Source organism: Ranitomeya imitator, chromosome 1 (genome assembly GCF_032444005.1).
Source record: "Ranitomeya imitator isolate aRanImi1 chromosome 1, aRanImi1.pri, whole genome shotgun sequence".
NCBI classification, from domain to species: domain Eukaryota; kingdom Metazoa; phylum Chordata; class Amphibia; order Anura; family Dendrobatidae; genus Ranitomeya; species Ranitomeya imitator.
The window spans coordinates 422,621,272-422,644,853 of record NC_091282.1 but is presented as its reverse complement, the minus strand read 5'-3'; the positions used below and the strand labels follow the sequence as shown (position 1 = coordinate 422,644,853).

The following is a 23,582-nucleotide window of genomic DNA, read 5'->3' as shown; positions in this document are numbered from 1 at the left end:
GATTAAGTGTATCGATTGCGTTCATGTTTTTTATTGTAGAAGTCAGTAAAATCATTAAGTCACTATACTGTATATATACATATATGCTAGCCACCTTAGGGAGAGACCCAAGTTGGGCTAAATGTAGCGGGACGAAAGAGACCGAAAAGCCCTCTACTTAAAGGAAATACATAGTGGATGCTTTCCTGAAACGGAAAGTACTTGCAAGCAGCATAATACAAAGAATAGCAGGTTTACCCAGAATCCTTTGCAGTAGGCGGAGCTATGCAAATCATCTCTTTCCACCCCTGTCTAATCCACAGCGCTTGGAACCGCCAAGCGTGCAATGCTGCGGATTAGTTTCTAAATTTACACAGCCAACCAATTCCTACCTGTGGACATGTGTTTCGGGCTTTAGGCCCTCATCAGCACAGGGCTGGAATTGGTTGGCTGTATGGAGTGGGGCTCGGTGAGCAAGCGATACATATATGCTAGCCACCTTAGGGAGAGACCCAAGTTGGGCTAAATGTAGCGGGACGAAAGATATACTGTATATAGGCATCAAAATACTGCACAAGCCATTATACTGTATATATGAGTTTCTGTGGGGGTCCCATACTGTATATAGGGAGCTGGAAGGGCCCTTATATTATGTATGAGGTGCTGTGGGAAACATGATACTGCATATAGTGGGCCTCATACTGTATATACAGAGCTATTGTGACATCATACTGTGTTTAGGGGAGCTGTTGCGGACATCATAATGTATATAGGGGAGCATCATACTGCATATAAGGGTACTTAGTGGATATTACTTTTTAGGGGCACCAAGCTGAGCATATTACATTTTAAGTTAGCACTTATGAGGCATCATTACATTATAGAGGTACTTGGAGCTATTATTTACTTTCTAAGAGCAAAATATGAACTCTTACCTTCTAGGGCACTCATGGAGGGCACTAATATTTTCTAAGGGGCTATTTTAACATTTAGTTGGTACAAAGGGGGCATTTTGCTATGTAAAGGGCACAGTGGGGGGCATTAGCATCTGAGGCCCATATTAGTATGTGAAGCTCGATCACCATGTCACAAAGCAGGTCTAGTAATTGGGAAGAATTAATCACGGGGCTCAGCATTGGGGTATCAGCAAAACAACTAAAACTCTCCAAGTGGGAAAAGATGGGCATCGTCCTGGAAATGTGAAAAGTCAAATGACTTTGTTGTAAACTCGAATGACCAGAAGTTATGTTGGTGTGAACAGATGGAAAAGATGGTAACATTCAATGGCTACATAAGAAAAAAAAAAAAAACATCTATATCTGCACCGTAATCGCTTAACATGTTCTTCAGATTTGGTATCTACAACTGTATGGTCACCGTGTGGTGGGGAAAAAAAAACATACTTTTTGAATATTGTTTATGTCGAAATAAACATCATTATTCTCAGCACTACACATGATTTGTTTGGGGATAGAGCAGTCTATTAGTGATTGTTCAAACCCATCTTTCCTTATCAGCCCATGTAAAGAGGCCAGTAGACAAGGGACAAACAACTTGAATAAAGTCAACTGGCGCTCATAACATTATGAAATTACCTCACACAAAAAAATGTTTCTGTGTGATGTACTAGGTTAGCATTTTGGGTCCCACTTAATTTTCGCTCAGGACTACACTTTGTCTAAAGCCCAAGGTGCTATGCCTGTGGCCCAGTGCCAACGTGGCCAAGTTTGGCAGCATGGTAGGTCCTGCGCTTCATATTGCAATGGCAGTGGTCACCATACACATAAAACACCATGCGTCCGAGATAGCATGTGGGTGTACACAGTTTGATCAAAATGTATATGTTGGCAGCTTAGATCATCATAAAAGATGGATGCATATTCCATGTAGTTCTTCATTTGGCAAGTATTACAGGTTATTAATTAGTGATTGTGAGTCATGACATACTGAGTCTAAGGTCTTCTAGTAGAATCAATCGCTAAAATGTTCTTCATGATTAACAAAAGAGAAAAACATCGGAAAAACAAAACATGTGAAAAATACCATCATTTCTTCTTTTCCCCATCATTTCTGGACATTCACGGTCTCTCTCGTCCACATTCTATGATTTTTATAGTTTTGAAGGCAGTATACAGTGATGCAATGTCCACTAGGACATAATGAGGATTGGGAAATCCCTTTATAACAAGGTGCCTTAGAGACTTTCTGCTTAAAAGCAAAGATGTAGAAATCTACCAGTGACTCTAATCTGTCAACACCATAGATTAAACAAGACTAAAACAGCATGTGGAAACCAAAGAAGACCAGTGAAGCCTATGATGATGATTCACATAAGGATCTAATACCCTCTATACAGTCAGTAATACAGACAGAAGGCCTCATTCACACTCCACAATGCACTCGGCACACTTTATTGTTTGTTTGACGGATGATGACTGACATCATATTTGCAGAACGGAGATATAACAATGGGGCAGAGGCCATAAGCTTTTTGGTGGATCAATCCTATCTATTTTATGATATCCTCGTACTATTTGTAAGGTTATAATAATATAGGATATTTCTTTTAAAACATGGCTTGGCAAGAGCTATTGACACGTTGAAACACAGCACCATGAAATAAATTAAAAATATCAGTAGTTTTCTGTAGTAGATTTTAGAAAGCACATAAAATATTCTGCACACATTACATATACTAGTGATTACAAATCTACTTAAAAAAGTGAACATATCAATAAGATCAACCCCCACAAACCACTCATATGGGCATGCAGGTCTTTGGAAGTGAAATCCATCAGCACCTTTATATCTTCTACCTGAAACTGTATTCCTCAAAAATCAGCTATTTAATTCATATGCAAATGAGGCATTAAGTGCTCCGGGTGTGGCTGAGCACTCTACAAACCTCTACCATCTGGGGTCAGCCTCTTTAGCATGCTGGTGCTCTGGAGCTTGCAGGCATGCAGATCTTTTTTGGTGCTCTGGCCTCATCATGATCATTCTGGGCTTAAATGACAGGTCACTGAACCTTCAGTGACGTGCTTCCTATTTTATATACTGCGCCTGCACATTTAATATTGTGGTCTTCAAAAAGAAAAACTTAGCTTCAACAAAATGGTGCTGGCGCATGCGCATGCGCAATAGCATCTATTGGCAAGCAATGCTCTCAATCTGCACATGCGCAGCCAACTGTGTTCCAAGGACCAGTGTGGGAACGCGCACAAGAAAAAGAAATTGTCACTGTTGAATATAGCAACACTTCCGCACTGGTACATGGAACACAACTGGCGCCATTTTGTTGAAGCAAAAGGTTTTAACACAATATTAACCCCTTAACAATTGTCGATACCACTTTTAACGACGGCAGTTAAGGGGCCTCATTCCTCTTGCACCTAATAATCCTTTTTACACAGCCTCCTCCTGCACCTCACGCTCCTCCTTTATACATAGTATATTTTTGCAGCACAGCTTTTCTCCTTTATAGTCGCCTCCTCCGGCAGCGCCTCACACTCCTCTTCCATATACAATTGGAAACACTTGATCCCGAGAAAAATTGCACTAATTGTAATAAAGTGTTTCGTATACACAGCCTACTTCTTCTGCAGCACCACACTTTTCTCCTTTAGACCTCGTTCACATGTTATTTGGTCAGTGTAATGTATAAGAATTAGATCTGTCTGTATAAGAATTAGATCTGTCTCTTTAAGAAAGTGAGGGCGGGAGTTGAGTTTAGTTTCAGTTATAGCCTGAGGAGAAAATGTTATGCTGTGTGCTGGAGGAAAAGAGGAGAAGAATAAAATACAGTTAAAGCTTACTCTCTCAAATTCCTTACACCGTGTGGATACTACAGTCAGTATTTTTACCTCAGTATTTGTAAGCCAAAACTTGGAGTAAAACAAATCAGAGGAAAAGTATACGTCTGTATTTTTCTCCCACTCATGGTTTTGGCTTATAAATACTGAGGTAAAATACTGACCAAATACTGAACGTGTGAATGTGGCCTTATACACAGCCTCCACCTGCAGCGCCTCACTCTTCTCAATAAACAGCCTCATACTGCAGCAGCACCTCACTTCTCTCATTTTCCCATCACGCCTCTCATTTTCCTCTCACTCCTCTCTTCCCCTCACACTTGCACAGCAACTTCCTGTTATGAGCACAGCGGTGTAATCCATGAGGCTGCTCCCTTTCCCTTGACGTCATACCTCACAGGAGCAACTCCATTCTAGACATGACGGAGCTAGATGTGGCCTGTGCCTGCCGAGCACTGATACTCTGAAGGTGGCGGCCCTGGTTGTAGCTCGCAGGGGCTGGGATGTCGCCGCTGGTGAGTTTTGCAGGGTGGCTTTCGAGGTTAATGTGTCGCCACCCGTGTGGACTAACAAAGTGGGCCGTGTGGACGGGGCTTTTTGTGTGGAGTGAGTGTGGCTATGTGGAGTGATACATACATGCATACACACACACACATATACATACATACACTCAGCTTTATACATGTACTAGCTGCAGAGCCCAGCGTTGCCCGAGCATAGTGACTAACTGTGGTTAGTTATAACAAATTATAATGATTATTCTCCATCCCATAGTCCTGTGCCCATATACCCATCATACATATCCTCCATCCCATAGTCCCGTGCCCATATACCATTATGACATCATCGTCACCATGGCAACCATTATGACATCATTGCCATAATAAAAAAAGTACACCACATGGAAGGCATCCATGTGCTTTCCATGTTTAACATGCTAAGTATAAGAAAAGCTTTGTAATTGAATTCTCTCTTTATCCAAACCGGAAAAACACTGATGAAATACAGATGGTAAAAATGAACACATGGATGTCACACTGATGGGAAAAATGGACATACAGGTGTCACACTGATGGGAAAAATGGACATACAGGTGTCACACTGATGGGAAAAATGGATATATGGGTGTCACACTGATGGAAATCACTGATGACAGAAGTACTGGTCCTTCACACACATGTTTTATACGGCAACCCACACTACATCACAAGTCTTGCACTCTTCTACGTAGTGTTGAAAAAAAAAAGTCTGACCTTGTGTTTGTAGTCTGAGCCAGATTCAGCAAAAGAGGGCTCGCTAGGCTGTTAGACTGGCTGCCCTGGGAAAAGTTACTGACAAACCACTAGCACTATGCATCAGTTTGAAATTAATTTAAAAAAAAAGAAAAAAAATCAATGAGTAGTGTTGGAACAATAGCTAAGGAGTACAGACCATGCTTAGTCTGTCTATGGGTCATATAATTCCTACCATAGATTAGGATGTGCTGCTTCTAAGAAGAATTTTTTTTTTATTAAGGAGAACCTATTTTAGGCCTGATTCACACATCTGTATTTTTGATCAGTATTTAATCAGTGTTTGTATGGCAAAACCAGGAGTGTTTCCAAAACATAGAATTTACAAATGTCAATCTTTCATTTATAGTTTCTCTATGTAAGTTCCACTCCTGGCTTTGACATACAAACACTGATGCAAAAATACTGATGTGTGAATGAGGGCTTAAGTGTAGCTAAACACTCATTAACTAGTCCATAGAAAAGACAAAACAAATCAGCCAGGTATCATAGCCGGAGAGGAGACTGATTCGGCTCCATATTCTGCCGCCTTCTCCCAGCGCCACTGCAGGTGAATGACAAGTCCCTCAATATGTACTGTACACACATGGGAAAGACCCGACAATCATCTCTAGCAATTCTGGGAAGAGACAGGTCTTTAAAGCGTATTTTCTCTGAAACTCTTTAGAAAAAAAAAAAGAAAGAAATACACCTGGCTGCAGTCAAGCAGCCAGGCTCTAATTCATGCTACCCGCACTTTATGCAAAATTAGTCAGGTGACAGGTTCCCGTTAATTCTATTGTGCCCAGGGTCGCCAACTTGATTTCTGTTTTTTTTTCTGGACAATTAAAAAAAAAAAAAAAAAATCAAGGACAGACACATTGGAAAACCATAATAAATGATTACGATTACAGTAGTAGTGATCCAGTCTACAGCCCATAATTCATATATGAAGACATCAGCTGATATTATACTTTTACAGCTTACAGGATAATTACAGTCAAAATATTCTGAATACGATCCTTCAGCTTAAAAAAAATAAATCACTTATCGCCTCAAATTATGTTTTACGGACAGGTCAAAAAAGCATCTTAATTTTTACGGGCTTGCAAAGGTGGAGAAGACCCCTGTTTTAATCTGTGAAAAAATGTACTGTATGACGTTTTTATCCTCCTATAGCCTGCAGTTCCTGTTAGTCAGGGGTAACCGGGTTAACTGTAGGCCCAGCCCTTAGTTGGGGAGGAGTTATAGGAATCTGTGATTTAGTTCCTGGTTTTATAGTTCATGTTGATTGAGCAAGAGACAAGAAATGGGACTTAGAGGAAGGGTAACATCACTGGGTGTGTGTGTCGGAGCCAAGACAAGAAAAGGGAGCAAGTCAGCTAGACTTCTACAGTGGCGGCAGTTCCTCATGCAAGTGTGGGCACTTAAGGACTGAAAAAGCTAAAGGAAGCGGTGGTGTTATCCAGCCCTGGGGACCCGCTGTGAACGATGGCACGGTCAGCCAGGCTGGGACATGTCAGCAAGGTGGTAGCTAGAGCTCCCTTTCACAAGAGTGCAGCTAGGATGCTGTGATCACAATGAAACACATTGACCTGTGTTAACCTGTACAACAAAGATGGCATTACCCAATTTGTCCTGTTGTTCATCTGTAATGTTTCTCACAAGTATTGTGCTGATGTCCATTCTAATAAGAATGTGCCTCTGTACTGTGCAGAAGTAAAACAGCAAGTTTTATTCCGGCTACCTTCTGTGCATACGTTTTAGTGTCAGAAAAAGGACTATTTTTTCAAACTCTTCTGGTTTCATCACCGGGAGCATAAAAGTGGTCCGGTGTCACAAAATTGGTGCCAGAACTGAATCTGAAGGTGTCCACCGCAGAACCCCAATCACACACATACAGCCAGGGACCCCTATGTTAGATATAGAGGTTGGCCAAAATCCACCCTTACAGACTGTCCTGGAATTTCTGGATGGTTGAAACCCTTATTGTGCCATCAAGACGAAACCTGTCTGTATACTCCTATATGTTCAAATGTCCACATAGGAGCCATCTCTCTGAGCCAAACCGAAAAGTCACGGCATTTTTCTCCTCCAGTGGACCTGACTCATTCATGTATTATATGGACAGCTAGGTTTTTTTGAAAACACATATTTGCTTCAACAAGTATTTTGTTTTTATAAAGTCAGACAGAAACAATTTACCAGAAGATAGAGAGAATGACAGTGATTAACAAATACCTGTATTGATGCCCTCAGTCAGGATCCATGCCCCAGTAGTCTCTGCAGCTTTTACCAAGCCTTTGCCAAAGACTTGCTTGACTTTAGAGGGGAGTTTAAAATTCTCAACCCCGCCATGAACAGAAATCACCAGTTTGGGAAGCTCCATTTGCCATTCTTTTATCATCAGTTGCATCAATTGGTCTAAGGAGGTGTCATAGGATACTCTTATATACTGAGAAGTGAGAACAAAAACAAATGAGCCAATCACTCCAAGAATATCTGCTACAAAGGCTGCCGGCAGCCACCACGAGGGGGAAGCTTGTTGTACATGGATTTTTTATTGTTCCCACTTATATTAATGCAAATTAAATATGTATTCAGTGAGCTCCCCCTTGTGACAGATGCAGGCACACAGATTCATTCATTTTAATTTATGTCAGGGTGAAGAGAAGAACTCTGTTGCTACTGCTGATTAAGAATTTCCCCACAGAGAAAGTGGACTGCCATATTTTATTTTTGTTCCTGGAGTCCTCCCTGACTCCTTCAATACATTTCACGCCTCCTGAATAAACAAAACCTTCCATGATTTTTGCATTTGAGAGGCTTGAGGTCTTATTTATTTATTTATTATGCTTACATATATAGCGCCATCATATTCCACAGCCCTTTACAGATATGATCCTTGCTGTGCCCATTGGGGCTCAAAATCTAAAATTTGCTATCAGAATGTCTTTTGAGTTTGGGAGGAAACTGGAGAACCCCGAGGAAACCCACGCAAACACGGACAAAATATACAAACTCCGTGTAGATGTTGTCCTTGGTGGGATTTGAACCCAGAACATCCTTGGAGATGTGGTCCTTGGCTTGCTAGGATATATACCAAGGACCCCAGCGCTGCAAAGCAACAGTGCTAACCACTGAGTGTGCCTATGGCAGAGAGAAGTATGGACATTCTGCTAACATTGTCTACATTGTGATTTCTGGTGATGGAACAGTCTCTAGATTTTAGGAATGCTTCTGATGGCACGGTATATGGTTGAGTTTTGGCTGACTGAGTCATTATGACCTGCATCTGTCATGAAAATAAACTTCCCTAGTGAATGTCTCTAAAAATTACACAGGACATTTGGTAAAAAGAGACTAATGTCACATGAAATACCTTGGCATGGTATGTGTGATGACCATCTTGAAAATTGATGGTGCCAAAAGCATCTGTTGGGCTGGTCTTTGTATGCTTCTGCACCGACCATTCCTCATAGTTTACCTCTTGTGGTGTACAATATATTGGCCAGTCAAAATCTATTCCAGGGTGGTCTCCAATTAACCTTCCACAGCAACACCTAATGACACAATCAGAAGTTCACTGCATTGCTTTACAGGTGAGGAGTTAGAAAACATCGTTTTTGGCATATATTGGTATTTCCATGTATTTTAGATGAATATTGTTTATTGGATAGTACATACTTTCCTTAATGTGGCTTTGACTTAAAAGGGTTGTCCGGGACTTTTATGCCAATGGTGTATCCTATTCACTATACAGTTGACGGAGCGGTGCTGTGCTTCGGCCTTACTCAGCACATCCAGCCACTACCGGCACCAGGAACAGTCTATTGATGGCAGTGCTGAGTATCGCACCCCCACCGAACAGATATATATGACATATCCTGGGGGATAGACCACCAGTAGAAAAGTCCAACACAACCCATGTGCAACAAGAAAAATTAAGAAGTGAAGCCCTATGTGCACTTCTTTCCATTCTATGGTGTGATTACAGCCAGAACAAGCTGCAATATGGCACGTCACAATTTCCCAACTGTTTTCCTTGTAAAGTATGGGAAATATGGCCTCTAAAAGAAAGCACTCCATTAAACCACTTTGTGCTAATTCAGAGGAGCGTATTATAAGTATGTGTTGCACATAAGCACAATAGCTATCTTAGGCACATAGTAAAAGTCACTATATAATGGAGTAATATCCTGGGCATGGTTTATTTGCGACTGTTACAGTATATGGATAACAACAAGTAAAAATCATAAAATCCTAAGTAACTACTAGACTGCTCCTTAAACAGTGCTTAAATAGATTATTTGCTAATTCTGCCAAAGGCACAGTAAAAGTTGGTTTAGTTTCTATGTAAATTGCTTTGATTTCAGCCAAGATGATTAAATGTACACTATTGGCAGGATTTCTTTGAAGCAAACATACTTATGCGTTTGCTGAGAAAAAATTGATAATGAAATGACTGGGCAATGGCCCAAACTAGAGTATAGATGAGATGATGCATTTCATGTACAATATCCATTAATTCTATGTAAAAATGTTAAGTAGTGTCACATTAAAGAGTTGCAATCAATGCACATTACTAAAGATGGGTGAACCTGAACAGTAGGTGTTCGGTATGGACGCCAAATTTTACTGTTCGCCAAATTTTACATAGAATTAATGGACATTAAACCATTCACCAGGAAGTCAGTGTTACTGATATTGCCCCTCCAGCCTAAAAATAGCAGCCCCCAGCTGCCCAGAAAAGGCGCATCTATTACATGCGTCAATTCTGGTGCTTTGCCCGGTTCTTCCCACTAGCCCTGCCAGCCAGTGAGGCTGCATTCCTTGTTGGGCTGAACTGCGGTGAGGCAAGTTCACCACAGTTCAAATTCACAGCAGTCAAATTCTCCCGGTGAACTCACCTCAGCACCATGAGACTTTCTCACGGTGCTAGCGGGGATCTCACCAAGGTCACCGCAGTTCAGCCCAGCTAGGAATGCAGCCTCGGTGATGGGCAGTAACCTCACTGACATCACCGCTGGTCACTGATGCTTCGCTTGCAGCAGCTCATTTACCAGTGGTTCTCAGCTTGGACGGTAGCACCTTGGCACCATCCAGGTTGAAAACTATTTATCCCCCAGACATGGAATATGGCGTGGGACAGAACGACAGACAGGTGAGGGATACTGTTTTATTACAGGAGACGAGGGATTCAGTGGAATTTTTTTAAATTATTTATTTACAGCGCAGACACCGGCTGATGAATACACCCATCAGCCGCTCCTTCTTTCACGGTTATTAGCGGCACCAGTGACCAGAGGTAAACTTTGTACCTCTTTTGACAGCGGCTGTCTGACCGGCAGTGATGATTTTACCGCCGATCAGAAGCGGTGTTTGTCGCGCTGTCATGAACATGACAGTGTGGCAAACACTGGATGTTCAGGCCCCCCATTAAAGTGAATGGGGTCAGGGTTTGGGTCTGGGTACTGTTCTGGTACCCGAATGCAAACTTTTTGTAACTGTTCGGTCGAACCTGCCGGACCCGAACATCCAGGTGTCCGCCCATCTCTACACATTACTATTTAGCAATGTCTGGATTTCTTCCCTTCCTAGCTTATGACACATGATGATATCTCCCAGACCTGTACACTGCAGCAGGGCAGCACTATAAGTTAGGGCTTTCCTAAAGCTACTTCACCTGATAAGGTTCTGGCAAACTTGGCATCCACCGTGGCATCTGCAGAAGAAACAAAACCATTCATAGTTACACACAATAGCAGTTTCCTTTTTGTAGGCTTGACATAATTGTGAAATAGCCGGACTGCATTTTATATAGGGCTTCTTTTTTTTCATTGGTCCTCACTAGCTAGGTCATGGTGGAATGGATCTGTCAACTTGACATGCTCCTGTATTTGTGTAGAGGTCTAGACCTCTTGGAGCTAAAAAGAAAACAAAAATAATGCTCGTTGGACTATTATGAGTGTTGAAAGGGTTCACCATTTAAAACCATTTATTGCCTTTAAGTATTAAGTATTGCCCTGACTGTCCAACTTTCATATAGAAGTGAATGGTGTTATGGTTGAGTATGTGCACCGTCATCGCCGTCAGACAGGATTATAGGACCCCTGTTCACGGAATTAGTTGGGGTTCCAGTAGTCAGACTTCCAGGGATCAGACACTTACCATCTATCCTCAGGATTGGTGTTAAGTGTACTGAGAAAGAAACCTCATTAATTTATCTGCCACATAAATTACAAATCTGCTCTACTGAGAAAGTCACCCTTAATTTCTTCTGTTTGTTAGGACAGTGACAATTTGGCTATTGTGTATATGTGCGTACACAGGATCCTGGCATTTACTGCCCTGAGGGCTCATGAGAGCAAAGAATGGATGGGGTGAGAATTTTTTTCATCAGCGGACCATACTTATATTGTACGTGCAGGATGTTGGTCAGTACTCATAGTAGCCAATGCTTTCAAGCAGCTTTGGCTAATAATACTATAGATTTTAGCTCACAGGAGAACAGACCTGTAATATGGTGCCTTTACAAAATCTCGAGATATGAGCCCTAACAATAGAAAGGAGAGGAGCCATACCCTTTTGGTAGGTGTAGTGCCATTACATTCAGCTCTTTCATTTGTTTGCTGAATCCAGCACATTGTATTAAGTAATAAAGAAATCAATAAACCATATCTGCAAGTGAGGACTGTCCAGCAAATGTTCATGCCCGTCACACCGACCTCCTCAACAGTGCCACATAGTTTGGTCGAGTGTTTGCTAAACATAGAAATGATAATGGTAAAACACTCTTGTTAGAAAGCAACCCAATGTATACTTTCTATGTCTCCCAGATCCCCACTCCTTTCTTGCTAAGAGTGCTATCACATTGCGTTTATGGACACGCTTGGTGGCCCCATCAGGGCATATGTCTGAACCCCCAGCAAAACAGGATTGAGACATACAGTCCATTACCATAGACTGTAATGTTGTTGGCAGAGCGAACGTGAGCTCTGACGTGCATCATTTTCAGGAGTGTATGCCTACTGGAAGCAGACACTCAGAAGTTGTAGACTGGGTCCGACTGTCCATCTCCAGTAGGTGTACACCCTCGAAAATGATGCATAGCAGAAGTGCAAGTTCGCTCTGCCAACACCATTACAGTTTATGGCCCCGTCGGTGCATACATCCGAATCCAGTTTTCCAGGGGGTTCAGACATGTGCTCTGACGGGCCAACTGAGCATGTTCCTAAACGCAATGCGAAAGCACCTTAAGATAGAGATGAAGGGGCAGGAGCCACGATAAAAAAAAAAGTCTTACTGCAGGATCAGACTACACAGGGCTTGTTTGTAGTCTGTTACCATGGAGATACAGATTTGCAGAGGCTATTTTAAATAAGGAAATTTGCTAAGTTGCTTCTTTTTTAAATGCACTTTCAGATGGTATTGTGTAGAAAGCAAAAATGGGCAAAGGTGTGGAACACCTTTTTTGAAGAAAAACAATAGATAGAGGAACTGGTAAAGCAAAAGATTTTGCAAGATGTAAAAATCATAACTTGACTATTCCTGTCCCTCAAAATCTTTTGTATTGTACATGTAAGTAGAAACAATGTTATTACATTAAGTAGAATATTTGGGCTTTTGGATTTCTTGTGCTTTATATAAAAGTTTCATCCTCATTGTCTCCACTACGAGAAGTATGAAAAGTATGAAAAGAGCTTTATCAAAAATCGGTGCTATTTATAAAGCAATTATTGTTATAACATTTTACAAATGGAAATGTCAGTAAAAGCATTTACTGGTTGCGCTTCTGGAATAATTATTCTTAGTGGTAAACTCCGTTAAATAAACATTTAGACATTATACCATACCTGTGTGGATCTTTGGAAGCCAGTATTATTTTTGCACATTCTCTTTTGCAGAAGATACTTTCAATCCAAGATTTCTGAGACTACAAAATAAAAAGATAAATTTGCGTTATTCACAGAAGTTGAAATGTAATTGCGGCACTCGCCAGTTCATAAGTCAGCTGACATTGTATTCTCTGAATACTGCATAGGAGAGAACAGTATTACAGACAGTAGTGCTGATCAGGAATCTTCTCTTTGTTGGATAACTTGCTTTATTTTTAAATCAGGGAACTATAAAACAAAAACAAAAAAACCATGCCTGATGCTAGAATATGATGCTTAGGCAGGACTGATTTGTCATAGATTTTACATTGCACCTCTCACAAGTATGAATATGACCATCATTTTATACATCAGCAATTACATAATAGCTTAACAAAATATAGCAATCTGCTGAACTGTCATTTCTGCCATTCATTTACCCTTTTTCTCTAACATCTTCCAGCCTTGCAAATGAATAAAGAGAAACCAAAGGTTTTCATAAAATTAATCATTTTTAATACTAGTCACTTATTATTTTGGGGTAGTTATATAGAGAACGTTTTAATTTTGTGGGATGTTGACTAAATTATTTTCAGATTTTGTATCGATTTTGAATAATTTTGATATAGGAATGCATTTTACTATGGAGATTGGACATAAAGAAATCAATTTTTTAGATCTGACAATTTCAATTGATGAGGGAGGGAATATTCATACTGATATTTATAGGAAGCCTACGTCTACAAATAGCTTCCTACATTGAGAAAGCTGGCAACCTAAATCTTTGAAAGCCGGTATACTGGTCGGACAATACCTAAGGGCAAGGTGTAATTATTCCAAATGATTGCCTATTCGGTAAAGAAAGTCAGAATCTTTTTCAGAGATTCTCCACTAGGGGTTATCCTATCTCAGATGTGTTCAATCAGATTCAGGTCCGGGGAATGGGCAGGCCAGTCCATAGCTTCAATGCCTTCATCTTGCAGGAACTGAAGACACACTCCAGCCACATGAGGTCTGGCATTGTACTGCATTAGGAGGAACCCAGGGCCAACCACATCTGCATATGGTCTCACAAGGGGTCTGAGGATCTCATCTCAGTACTGTCAGGCAGTAATGGCAGTCAGGCTACCTCTGGTGAGCACATGGAGGGCTGTGCGGCCCTCCAAAGAAATGCCACCCCATTCCATTACTGACCCACTGCCAAACCGGTCATGCTGAAGGATGTTGCAGGCAGCAGATAACTCTCCCCGGCATCTCCAGACTCTGTCACATCTGCTCAGTGTGATCCTGCTTACATCTGTGAAGAGCACAGGGCGCCAGTGGCAAATTTGACAATCCTGGTGTTCTGTGGCTAATGCCAAGCGTCATGCACGGTGTTCGGCTGTGAGCACAACCCCCATTTGTGGACGTCAGGCACTCAGACCATCCTCATGGACTCGGTTTCTAACCGTTTGTGCAGACACATGCACATTTGTGGCCTAGCTGTGCCCCTCCTGTTCCTCCTTGCACAAAGGCGGATGTAGTGGTCCTGCTGCTGGGTTGTTGCCATTCATACGACCCCCTCTACATCTCCTGGTGTACAGGCTTGTCTCCTGGTAGCACCCCCAGCCTATAGACACGATGCTGACAGACACCGCAAACCTTCTTGCCACAGCTCGCATTGATGTGCCATCCTGGATGAGCTGCACTACCTGAGCCACTTGTGTGGATTGTAGAGTCCGTCTCATGCTACCATGAGTATGAAAGCACAACCAACATTCAAAAGTGACCAAAACATCAGCCAGACAGCATCGGTACTGAGATGTGGTCTGTGGTCCCCAACTGCAGAACCACTCCTTTATTGAGTGTGTTTTGATAATTGCCAATAATTTCCATCTGTAGTCTATTCAATTTGCACAACAGCATGTAAAATGGATTGTCAATCAGTGTTGTTTTTTAAGTGAACAGATTTCACAGAAGTTTGATTTACTTGGAGTTATATTCTGTTGTTAAGTGTTCCCTTTATTTTTTTTGAGCTGTGTATGTAGTTGGAGGATATCCCTCCATTACTTACCGCAAAGGGAAAAATCTTAAGGGCTTCCTTACACATAGCCATTTTACTATGAATGAGAATAGGCCAGAGGCAAGGGGTGGGAGACAGAAGGAGGGTTACCACCCGTACAGGGTCTTGCAATTTTTGTAAATACCTCCCATTTATGAGGGAATTCTGTAATCCCGTTGATAATAAGAAATACTATATCAGGGATAGTATAAATTGCAAGACAAAAGGGAATAGTGTATGTGATTATATGCCCATGTCCAAAGTTGTATGTGGGTAAAATGATTCAAGAACTAAAGAGGAGAATTTCCAAATACAGTATATTAGTTCAATTAATACAAAGACGGAGACGCCTTTGTCTGAGCATATGAGGAATGTACATGCAGATGACACTCTGCAATTAAAAATATAGGGGATTAGACATCTTCACCTTGGCTCTAGAAAGGGCAATCTGGATAAGCTGTTACTCCAAGAGGAGTGTAGATGGATATTTAGATTAAGGCTGCCATCACACGGTCAGTATTTGGTCAGTATTTTACATCAGTATTTGTAAGCCAAAACCAGGAGTGGGTGACAAATGCAGAAGTTGTGACGTGTTTCTATTATACTTTTCCTCTATTTGTTCCACTCATGGTTTTGGCTACAAATACTGATGTAAAATACCGACCAAATACTGCTAGTGTGACGGCAGCCTAAGAAGTCGTAGCCCTCTTGGTATCAAAGAGGGTTTTTTTTTATGGCTTTTCTTGATGATTGAGGCTCTGGTGAGATCTCAATATGGATCTGGTATATTGAAGAAGGACCTGTTCCCCTCCATCGTATCCCCTTTAATTAATGAGAAGTTAATGAAATGGTTAATAATTTCCTTGTTTTGATTTTTAAATAACTAAAAGGACTTATTAAACATTGCATAATTTTCTCATTGATTTATGAGATTAATCCACCTATGAGTGGAAGGAAGAGTGAAGTTATATTAGTCGTACTGGATGTATTAAGTGAGATCACCACATCTAGATAATTCTAATTGGCAAGATACTGCTATGTGTAACACCCCAGGAAACCGGTTGTTACAGTGGTATTGATTTCCTCACGGGGACAGAGTGATGCCATGCTTGGAAGCGAGGAAGGATCCCTTTAACAGGTGACACGTACACACAATACTGTTCTGACTCCAGGCCAGAAGGGGAAGCTCTGATCTAGTTTGTGGGTGGAGATATATATATATATATATATATATATATATATATATATATATATAATCAGTACAGACCAAAAATGTGGACACACCCTCTCATTTAAAGATTTTTCTGTATTTTCATGACTATCATAGTTGTACATATAAACATAAGGATGAATGACCTCAGAGAGATCAAAACATCCAACACCGCGGAGACACCATCACGTGTTTCTCAACGCAAGCAATAAATAGTCAGGTCTTTCACCGAGAAGGAACAACCACGGGAAGGGCAGCATCCAAAAAGGAAAACCACCTATGCCAAAACATGGTATCCATCCACATACAGCTGTTTCGGGGTATTTGCCCCTCATCAGTGTGGAGTAGGAAACTGGCTATTAGGAGCAGTGCCTAGTAAAAGGACTATAAACATAAGGATGAATGACCTCGGGGAGATCACAACATCCAACACCGCGGAGACACCATCACGTGTCCATGTGTTGCTATGCGGCCGCACGCTCCGCTCTGGAGTGCTGGCGCCAGAGCTTGGGTTTCACATGCGAGACACGAGGTTCTGCAGCTCCTGACAGAGCAGTCTGTGTGACAGACTGTGAGGGGAGAAGAAACAAAGAAGAGGAAAGATACTGGGAGTGGAGCTGCGAGAGAGCCCACTCCAGAATCAGCACAAGAGACCAGGGGCCGGAATCCTGAGGTTGTGGGGGTAACTGTATGCCCCACAGCAGAAACCGGCAGGCAGCAGATTTCGAGTCACCTGTCCACCATTACACCGGAAGGCTCAGCAGCACATATAGAGCCCGGAGTCACCACAAATAGAGACACCTGTAAAAAGGCTCGAGTTGCCTGCCATGCGGGTATTGTCCTAAATATAGGACAGAGAGAGCGACAGGACCTTGTGTGAAGCCTCAGGCAGCAAGGGATGCACCCTACAGTAAGGAAGGCTTCCAACATCACCTAGCTAGGGGGATTCCTAAATCGCTTCCAGGCTGGCTGGACCTAGCCATCACCTGTGATTCGTACCCTGAACTGTGGCTGCCTACTACAAGTAAAAGGTAAAGAGACTGCAACCTTGTGTCCTCTAATTCTTTCTGGCATCACACCATCCATCATCTTTGCCACTACACCGGGAGCCCTGGTGACTAAGGTTCACCTGTGGAAAGCCATACTATCCCTGCTGCAAAATCATCCCCAGTGGACCCCTTTAAGCAGCGTCGGTCATCCCTGACCGAATACCACAGGTGGCATCACGAACAATCTTTATTCAAAACAACCCTTTTAAAGACCTTCCCTTTAACTTGGATGCCCAGGGACACGGACCGGGTCACTGCTACCGTGACTACCCCTTTAACAACCATCAGACCCGGTACCGAGTAACCCCTAGCGGGCGCTCCGATATGCAGTACCCGGATGATGGTTGGATGTACCTTCACTCCATGATTTACGTATTGTGAATTGAGTATCAAATAGAATAGACACTGAGATTATTGGGAATATTTAAATATTTACCTTTATCAATTGTTAATTTGTGGTTTGGGAGAGTTATCACCGCTAGCAATACTATTGGTAAAGAGATTGAGAAGTATAGTGTCTCTCTGTGCATGCGCGAACGTGGCTAAGATGACATGCATAGTCAATCCTTAAGATGTTGCATTCCAGTGGAGAGAACGCATGCACATGTAGCGGTACGAGAGATTCCCCAGAAGGATTGGTTATTGTACCAATGCTGGAGGTCCTCGCAAGTATGGGAAAGGTAGTGATTGGTGCAGACGATGGCGGGCACCAATAGCGTGCACCCGTAACTGACGGGTGAAAGGTGTATACATATTTAACTTCCTCCATATAGGTAATACTGCAGTGCACCTCTTGTGGTTTATTAGAAAGTGATTATAAAAGCGCCATATGAGTACTCTCAGTGATGCATTTAAGCACTCAAGAATGATATAAGGAATTTGGGCATTATCTTGGCTTTGGTTATTTAGCAATACTACCTATGATTGGCAAAATGTCTTGAGTGCTCTGATTTGTTGATCTCAGGTGTCTGTTTGAGGACTTCATACCAAATCTTTTAAAAGATCTGGTTACCCATGAACTTGCTCAGTCTAGCCTCATACCCGGATGAAGCCAGTTTAGCTGGTGAAACATGTCGGGCAGGCATAGGAGTTAATTTTATTAGCAAGTTAGTAGTGTAGAAATAAATCTGAAAGAGGGTACAGGTAGCTGCCACACCATTCCTACAGATTAAATGAATACTATCATAAGAGACACCAGATAAACATCCATTAGATTAGATGACGTTAAAACATCCTGGTGATGGATACACACTAACTTTGCATTTTTTTATCGTCCTTTAGTGGTTCATTAAAAGTTATGTTTTATTATAGTCTTTAGTTAGGGTCTTGTTGCCTTTGGCAAATTGTAATTATTGTGCTTACCCTACGCTGATTATTGAACAGCAATTGTTGTGTATTACCGTACATAAAATTAATAAACACACCAGAAAATAAGAAACTTTATCCTATATTTTATTACAGAATTATGCTTCTTTCTCCTCCTGGACTTTTTTCCTAAAATTCTCAATTACTGCATAAATTCTGTATTCAGCAAAGACAGATTTTTCACATTCCTGAGATAGAAGATGACAGTTGGTGCTCATAAGATTCTATAAAGAGGGAGGAAGGAGAGGGGAGATAGACTTTGACACAGTTATTCTGCTGCAAGTTCTCCTGAATTGACATTGAGGGCAGAGACAGACTGCCGTCTTTCTCGTGCGAGAATCGCATCGTAAACCTCGTACTGGCTGTCCGCTCTCCTGACTTGAGCTTGACAGCTGCATAGTAATCAATCATGCTCAGGTCACGAGAGTGCGATGCGATTCTCGCACGAGAAATAAGGCAGTGTGTCTCTGCCCTTAGGCCGGGGTCACACTTGCGAGTGCAATGCGAGAAACCTGCGCGAGTCTCTCGCCTCAATACCAGGCACTGCCGCCGGCACTCAGGACCGGAACGTGCAGCTGCATAGAAATGCATGCAGCTGCACAATCCGGTCTCGAGTGCCGGTGCCAGGTAGAGGAGAGTTTCAAGAATTGCACTCGCAAGTGTGACCCCCAGCCTTACACTTTCATTCTTAAATCACAAGACAGTGCAAAGTGAACCTGACAACGGATACATGCTGCCCAAATCCTATACATGTGTGTATGGGCCGAGACCTGTCACTCGGGGCCAGCGAGGGAAGGCCCAGCGGCCACAGACTACTGACACGACCATTACCCTGCAGATCTTTTTGCTCAACTTTAGAACATACACTTCCTGTTCTTTTATTCATTGTCATTTATTCATCTTGTTCTCTGCCAAGTAAGGAAACTTTATCACTCTTGCAAAATCCATTTTAGGTGCGTATTACATCAATCGCACACAGTCAAGAGTTTTTATAACCTTCACTGGCGTGTAAGTGTATTAATAGTGTGTTTGTAAAAATAATGACTTATTTTGTTCTGGCTCATACGGTCACATAATGCCGAGATTCTGTGTAAAGGCTATTCAAAATCTGCATAGATGTGCAATGAAGTCGAATTAATGATATAATTACTTGTTTTGTTTTTTTTTTTTTAAAAAAAAGGTCAAATATAGAGTTACAAACCATAACACACCCAACTGCAAAATTACAAAAGATTCTTAAAGGAAATATCTGAGACTTAAAAAAAAAACAAAGTGCCTAAGCAATAACAGGCATGCAGTTGCTAACAGAGACAACTACCTGCCTGTTGTACCTGGCGTCAGTCATTGACTGCTCCTGCCGGAGATTTAGCTGCCTGTCAGCAGAGCAATGGCTTCTCCTCCTGTTGGCAGGGTGGGACTACTGATGTCATGCTGACTTACCTAGAGACTAGTCGGAAAAGTGGGTCCACGGCATCTCTCCCGGTCCACTGCCCTGGATTGACAGGTTTTGCCTTACGTGTGCGTACAGTTTTAGAAAATAATGGTATAGCGATTAGGCTAAAAAATAACTTATTAAAACAAAAATGGGCGCAAATCACAAAGTGTAAAGACTCACATACATAGAAAAATGGTGTACACAGTCAGATTCGCCTGATACTTCCCAAAGGTGAATATTATCTCATGAAACAGAGAGATCCACCATTCAGCAGACTCTGTGGAGCAATGCCTCCAGTAGAGGACAAGGCCTCTTCAAAGTATAAAACACACGTAGGGCATATGAGCTCTGTGTGTACTACCATACCATGTGCAGAGCTTTAGTATATCAGCAATTATGCTTGCTGAAACCAATGGCAATTATGCTCAAATATAATATCTATGCAGCATAATAAGACATATAAACAGATGAACCAACATTAGACATGTTGTAATAGGACCTCGTTATCTCACTTTCATGATTGGACCAGCTGCTCGGCTTGTTTTCCGTGTGGGACTCTCGGGTGTGGAGCAGCCCTAAATCAGGTGAGCTGACTATTTTTTATAATTTACTATTTTCTGATGAAATCCCTTGAAATGGACCAACATCGTGTTTGGATGGAGAGTTGGGATACCCCATACACAAAATGTGTGTGGAAGCCTTTAGGGAGCTCCAATATACAAACACTATCTATAGCCTGTTCACATTGGCATATTGTGTTCTAGTTTTCTGTAAAGGTATAAAAAAGAAACTCCTGTAGGAATTGGGATTTGAAACGCCATCAGATGGACACTATTGACCATAATGAAGTCTGTTTGCTCCATGTTAGGGTGTCTGTCATTTTAAAAGAAAAAAAAAAAAATATTGAAACTTGCTGTACTTTTTATTCTAGTGAAATTGATGGAACTTGCCGGAGTTTCCAACAAGCTCATATGAGAGTGTGAACTACCCTAAGGGCCTGTGCACACGTTTCAGGTTTGTCGCTTTTTTTCCTTTGCAGATTTATCACAAAACCTGAAGGATTTCCCAGTCTCAGCAAAGTGAATGAGATTCCTCAAGTCTCATGCACACATAGCTTATTTTTTACCTTGCAGATTTGGTGCATATTTAAATCTGCAGCATGTCAATTTTTTCAGGGTATTTTCTGCAGATTTCACTCATACGAAAGAGTGGGGAAAAATCTACACCAAAAATGCATGTAAAAAACGTATCAAAAACACTATTTAATGTCGTGGGTTTTTTTTCTAAGAAATGCAGAAATTTCTGTACCAAATACACAAACCCTTAACCCCTTTCAGACATTGGGCATAATAGTATGCCCACATCGGACTCCCTCCCTTTGATGTGGGCTCCGGCGCTGAGCCGTTTTGAACATGTGCCCGCAACAGCCGTGGGAGGAATTGCGAGCCACCCGTGGCTGTTAACCTGTTAAATGCCACTGTCAAACGCATTTAACATGCATTTCCAGCAATTGCGCCGGAAATCTGCACATCAGTGATCACAGATCCTGGAGACCTCTATGGTTGTCACTGCCGGATTGCTATGAGCGCCACCCAGTGGTCGGCACTCATAGCAAGTGAGGTATCCTACTTCATGCAGGTAATATGATCATCGCCTCTATGTAGCAGAGCCGATTGGATTATGGCAGCTTCTAGTCTCCCATGGAGACTATTAAAGCATTTCAAGAATGAAAAAAACCTTTTTTAATAATCTAAAAAAATATATAAAAACGTTTAAATCACCCCCCCTTTTGCGCCCAATCAAAATTAAAAAAAATACACATATTTGGTATTGCCGCATTTAGAATCGCCCGATCTATCAATACAAGAAAAGGATTAACCTGATCGCTAAACGGCGTAGCGAGAAAAAAGTCAAAACACCAGAATTACGTTTTTTTGGTTGCCGCGCCTTTTCATTAAAATGCAATAACCGGTGATCAAAAGAACGTATCTGCACCAAAATGGTATTAAAAACATCCGCTCGGCGTGTAAAAATAAGCCCTCACTAAACTAGAGATCATGAAAAATGCAGATGCTACGAGTATCGGGAAATGGCGCCATTTTTTTTTTCAACAAAGTTTGGAATTTTTTTTTTACCACTTAGATAAAAAAGAACCTATACATGTTTGGTGTTTATGAACTCGTAGTGACTCGGAGAATCATAATGGCAGGTCAGTTTTAGCATTTAGTGAACATAAAAAAAAAAAAAAAAAAGCCAAACAAAAAACAAGTGTGGGATTGAACTTATTTTGCAATTTCACCGCACTTGGAATTTTTTCCCCGTTTTCCATTACACTATATGTTAAAACCAATGGTGTGGTTCAAAAGTACAACCTTTCCCACAAAAAAAACAAGCCCTCACATGGCGATATTGACAGTAAAATAAAAAAAGTTATGGCTCTGGTAAGAAGGTGAGCGAAAATCGAAAACGCAAAAACTAAAAAAAGCTCCCGTCATTAAGGGGATAAAGGGAACCTGTCAGCAGGATTGTGAAACCTACAGACAGTGTCAGGTCGGCGCCGTTATACTGATTAAAATGAGACCTTGGTTGATGAAATCCATTTTGTGGTTGTTGTTTAATCTGTATTTTCAGTCTTGAGTTAATGATATGCTCGTGCTCTGAGGCGGCCTGTGGGGAAGGGTCTTCATGTGTTGCTCTGATGAGGTATTCATCTGTATGGCTTCTGAACCGTCCCAGATCCCTCACTGACCTTCCCCGTTTTACACACTGAATATAATAGGTTTTGAGAAAAAAAAAAACATTCAGCACTGTATCATGATTGCACGTATAATGTCCATTTAATTATTTTATTTGATGACATACATGTATTCATAAAGAAAGAAAAATTATCTCAAAATGGCGCTGGGCGCGCCTGCGTGGTGGCATTCCGATAGATGCTACTGCGCATGCACCGCCAGGGCCATTTTGCTAGAGAAAAAAAAAAGGACTCCATGAAGATGGCACCGACGGTGCCTATGCGGTAGCGTCTATCGGATCGCCAATAGATGCTACTGCGTCGACGCAGGCTGAGCCATTTTAAGAGATTTTTTTTTCAAAACATTCAGTATGTAAAATAGAGGGCAGGTTATTGAGGGATCAGTGACTTGTCATAAGCCCAGACAGATGCATATGTAAGCAGAGCACCACATAAAGCCCTGCCCACAGCACGAGAATCTCATTAAGGCCGGTGTCACACTTGCGTGTGCAATGCAAGAAACTTGCGCGAGTCTCTCGCCTCAATACCAGACACTGCCACCGGAACTCGGACCAGAGCATTCAGCTGCATAGAAATACACACAGCCGCACACTCCGGTCCCGAGAGCCTGCGGCCGTCCCGGGTATTGATGCGAGTTTCTCACATTGCACTCACAAGTGTGACACCGCTCTAACTGAAACTAAATATTAAAATATCAACCACAAGATGGATACCAAGGTATCATTATATCAGTATAACGACGCCAACCTGGTTACTATGCACAATCCTGCTGACAGGTTCCCTTTAAC

General features: G+C 41.7%; 1 protein-coding gene across 1 annotated transcript in view; it reads right to left on the bottom strand.

The window, feature by feature from the left end:
- TRPM6 (transient receptor potential cation channel subfamily M member 6) overlaps positions 1–23,582 on the bottom strand; it is a 314,173-nt gene that overhangs the window by 237,992 nt on the left and 52,599 nt on the right. The window contains exons 2-5 of the mRNA XM_069763300.1: positions 12,919–12,998; positions 10,749–10,787; positions 8,445–8,625; positions 7,304–7,517 (exon numbers count right to left, since the gene is read on the bottom strand). Of these exons, the coding sequence (XP_069619401.1) occupies positions 7,304–7,517; positions 8,445–8,625; positions 10,749–10,787; positions 12,919–12,998 (514 nt within the window). The remainder of the gene's footprint in view (positions 1–7,303; positions 7,518–8,444; positions 8,626–10,748; positions 10,788–12,918; positions 12,999–23,582) is intronic.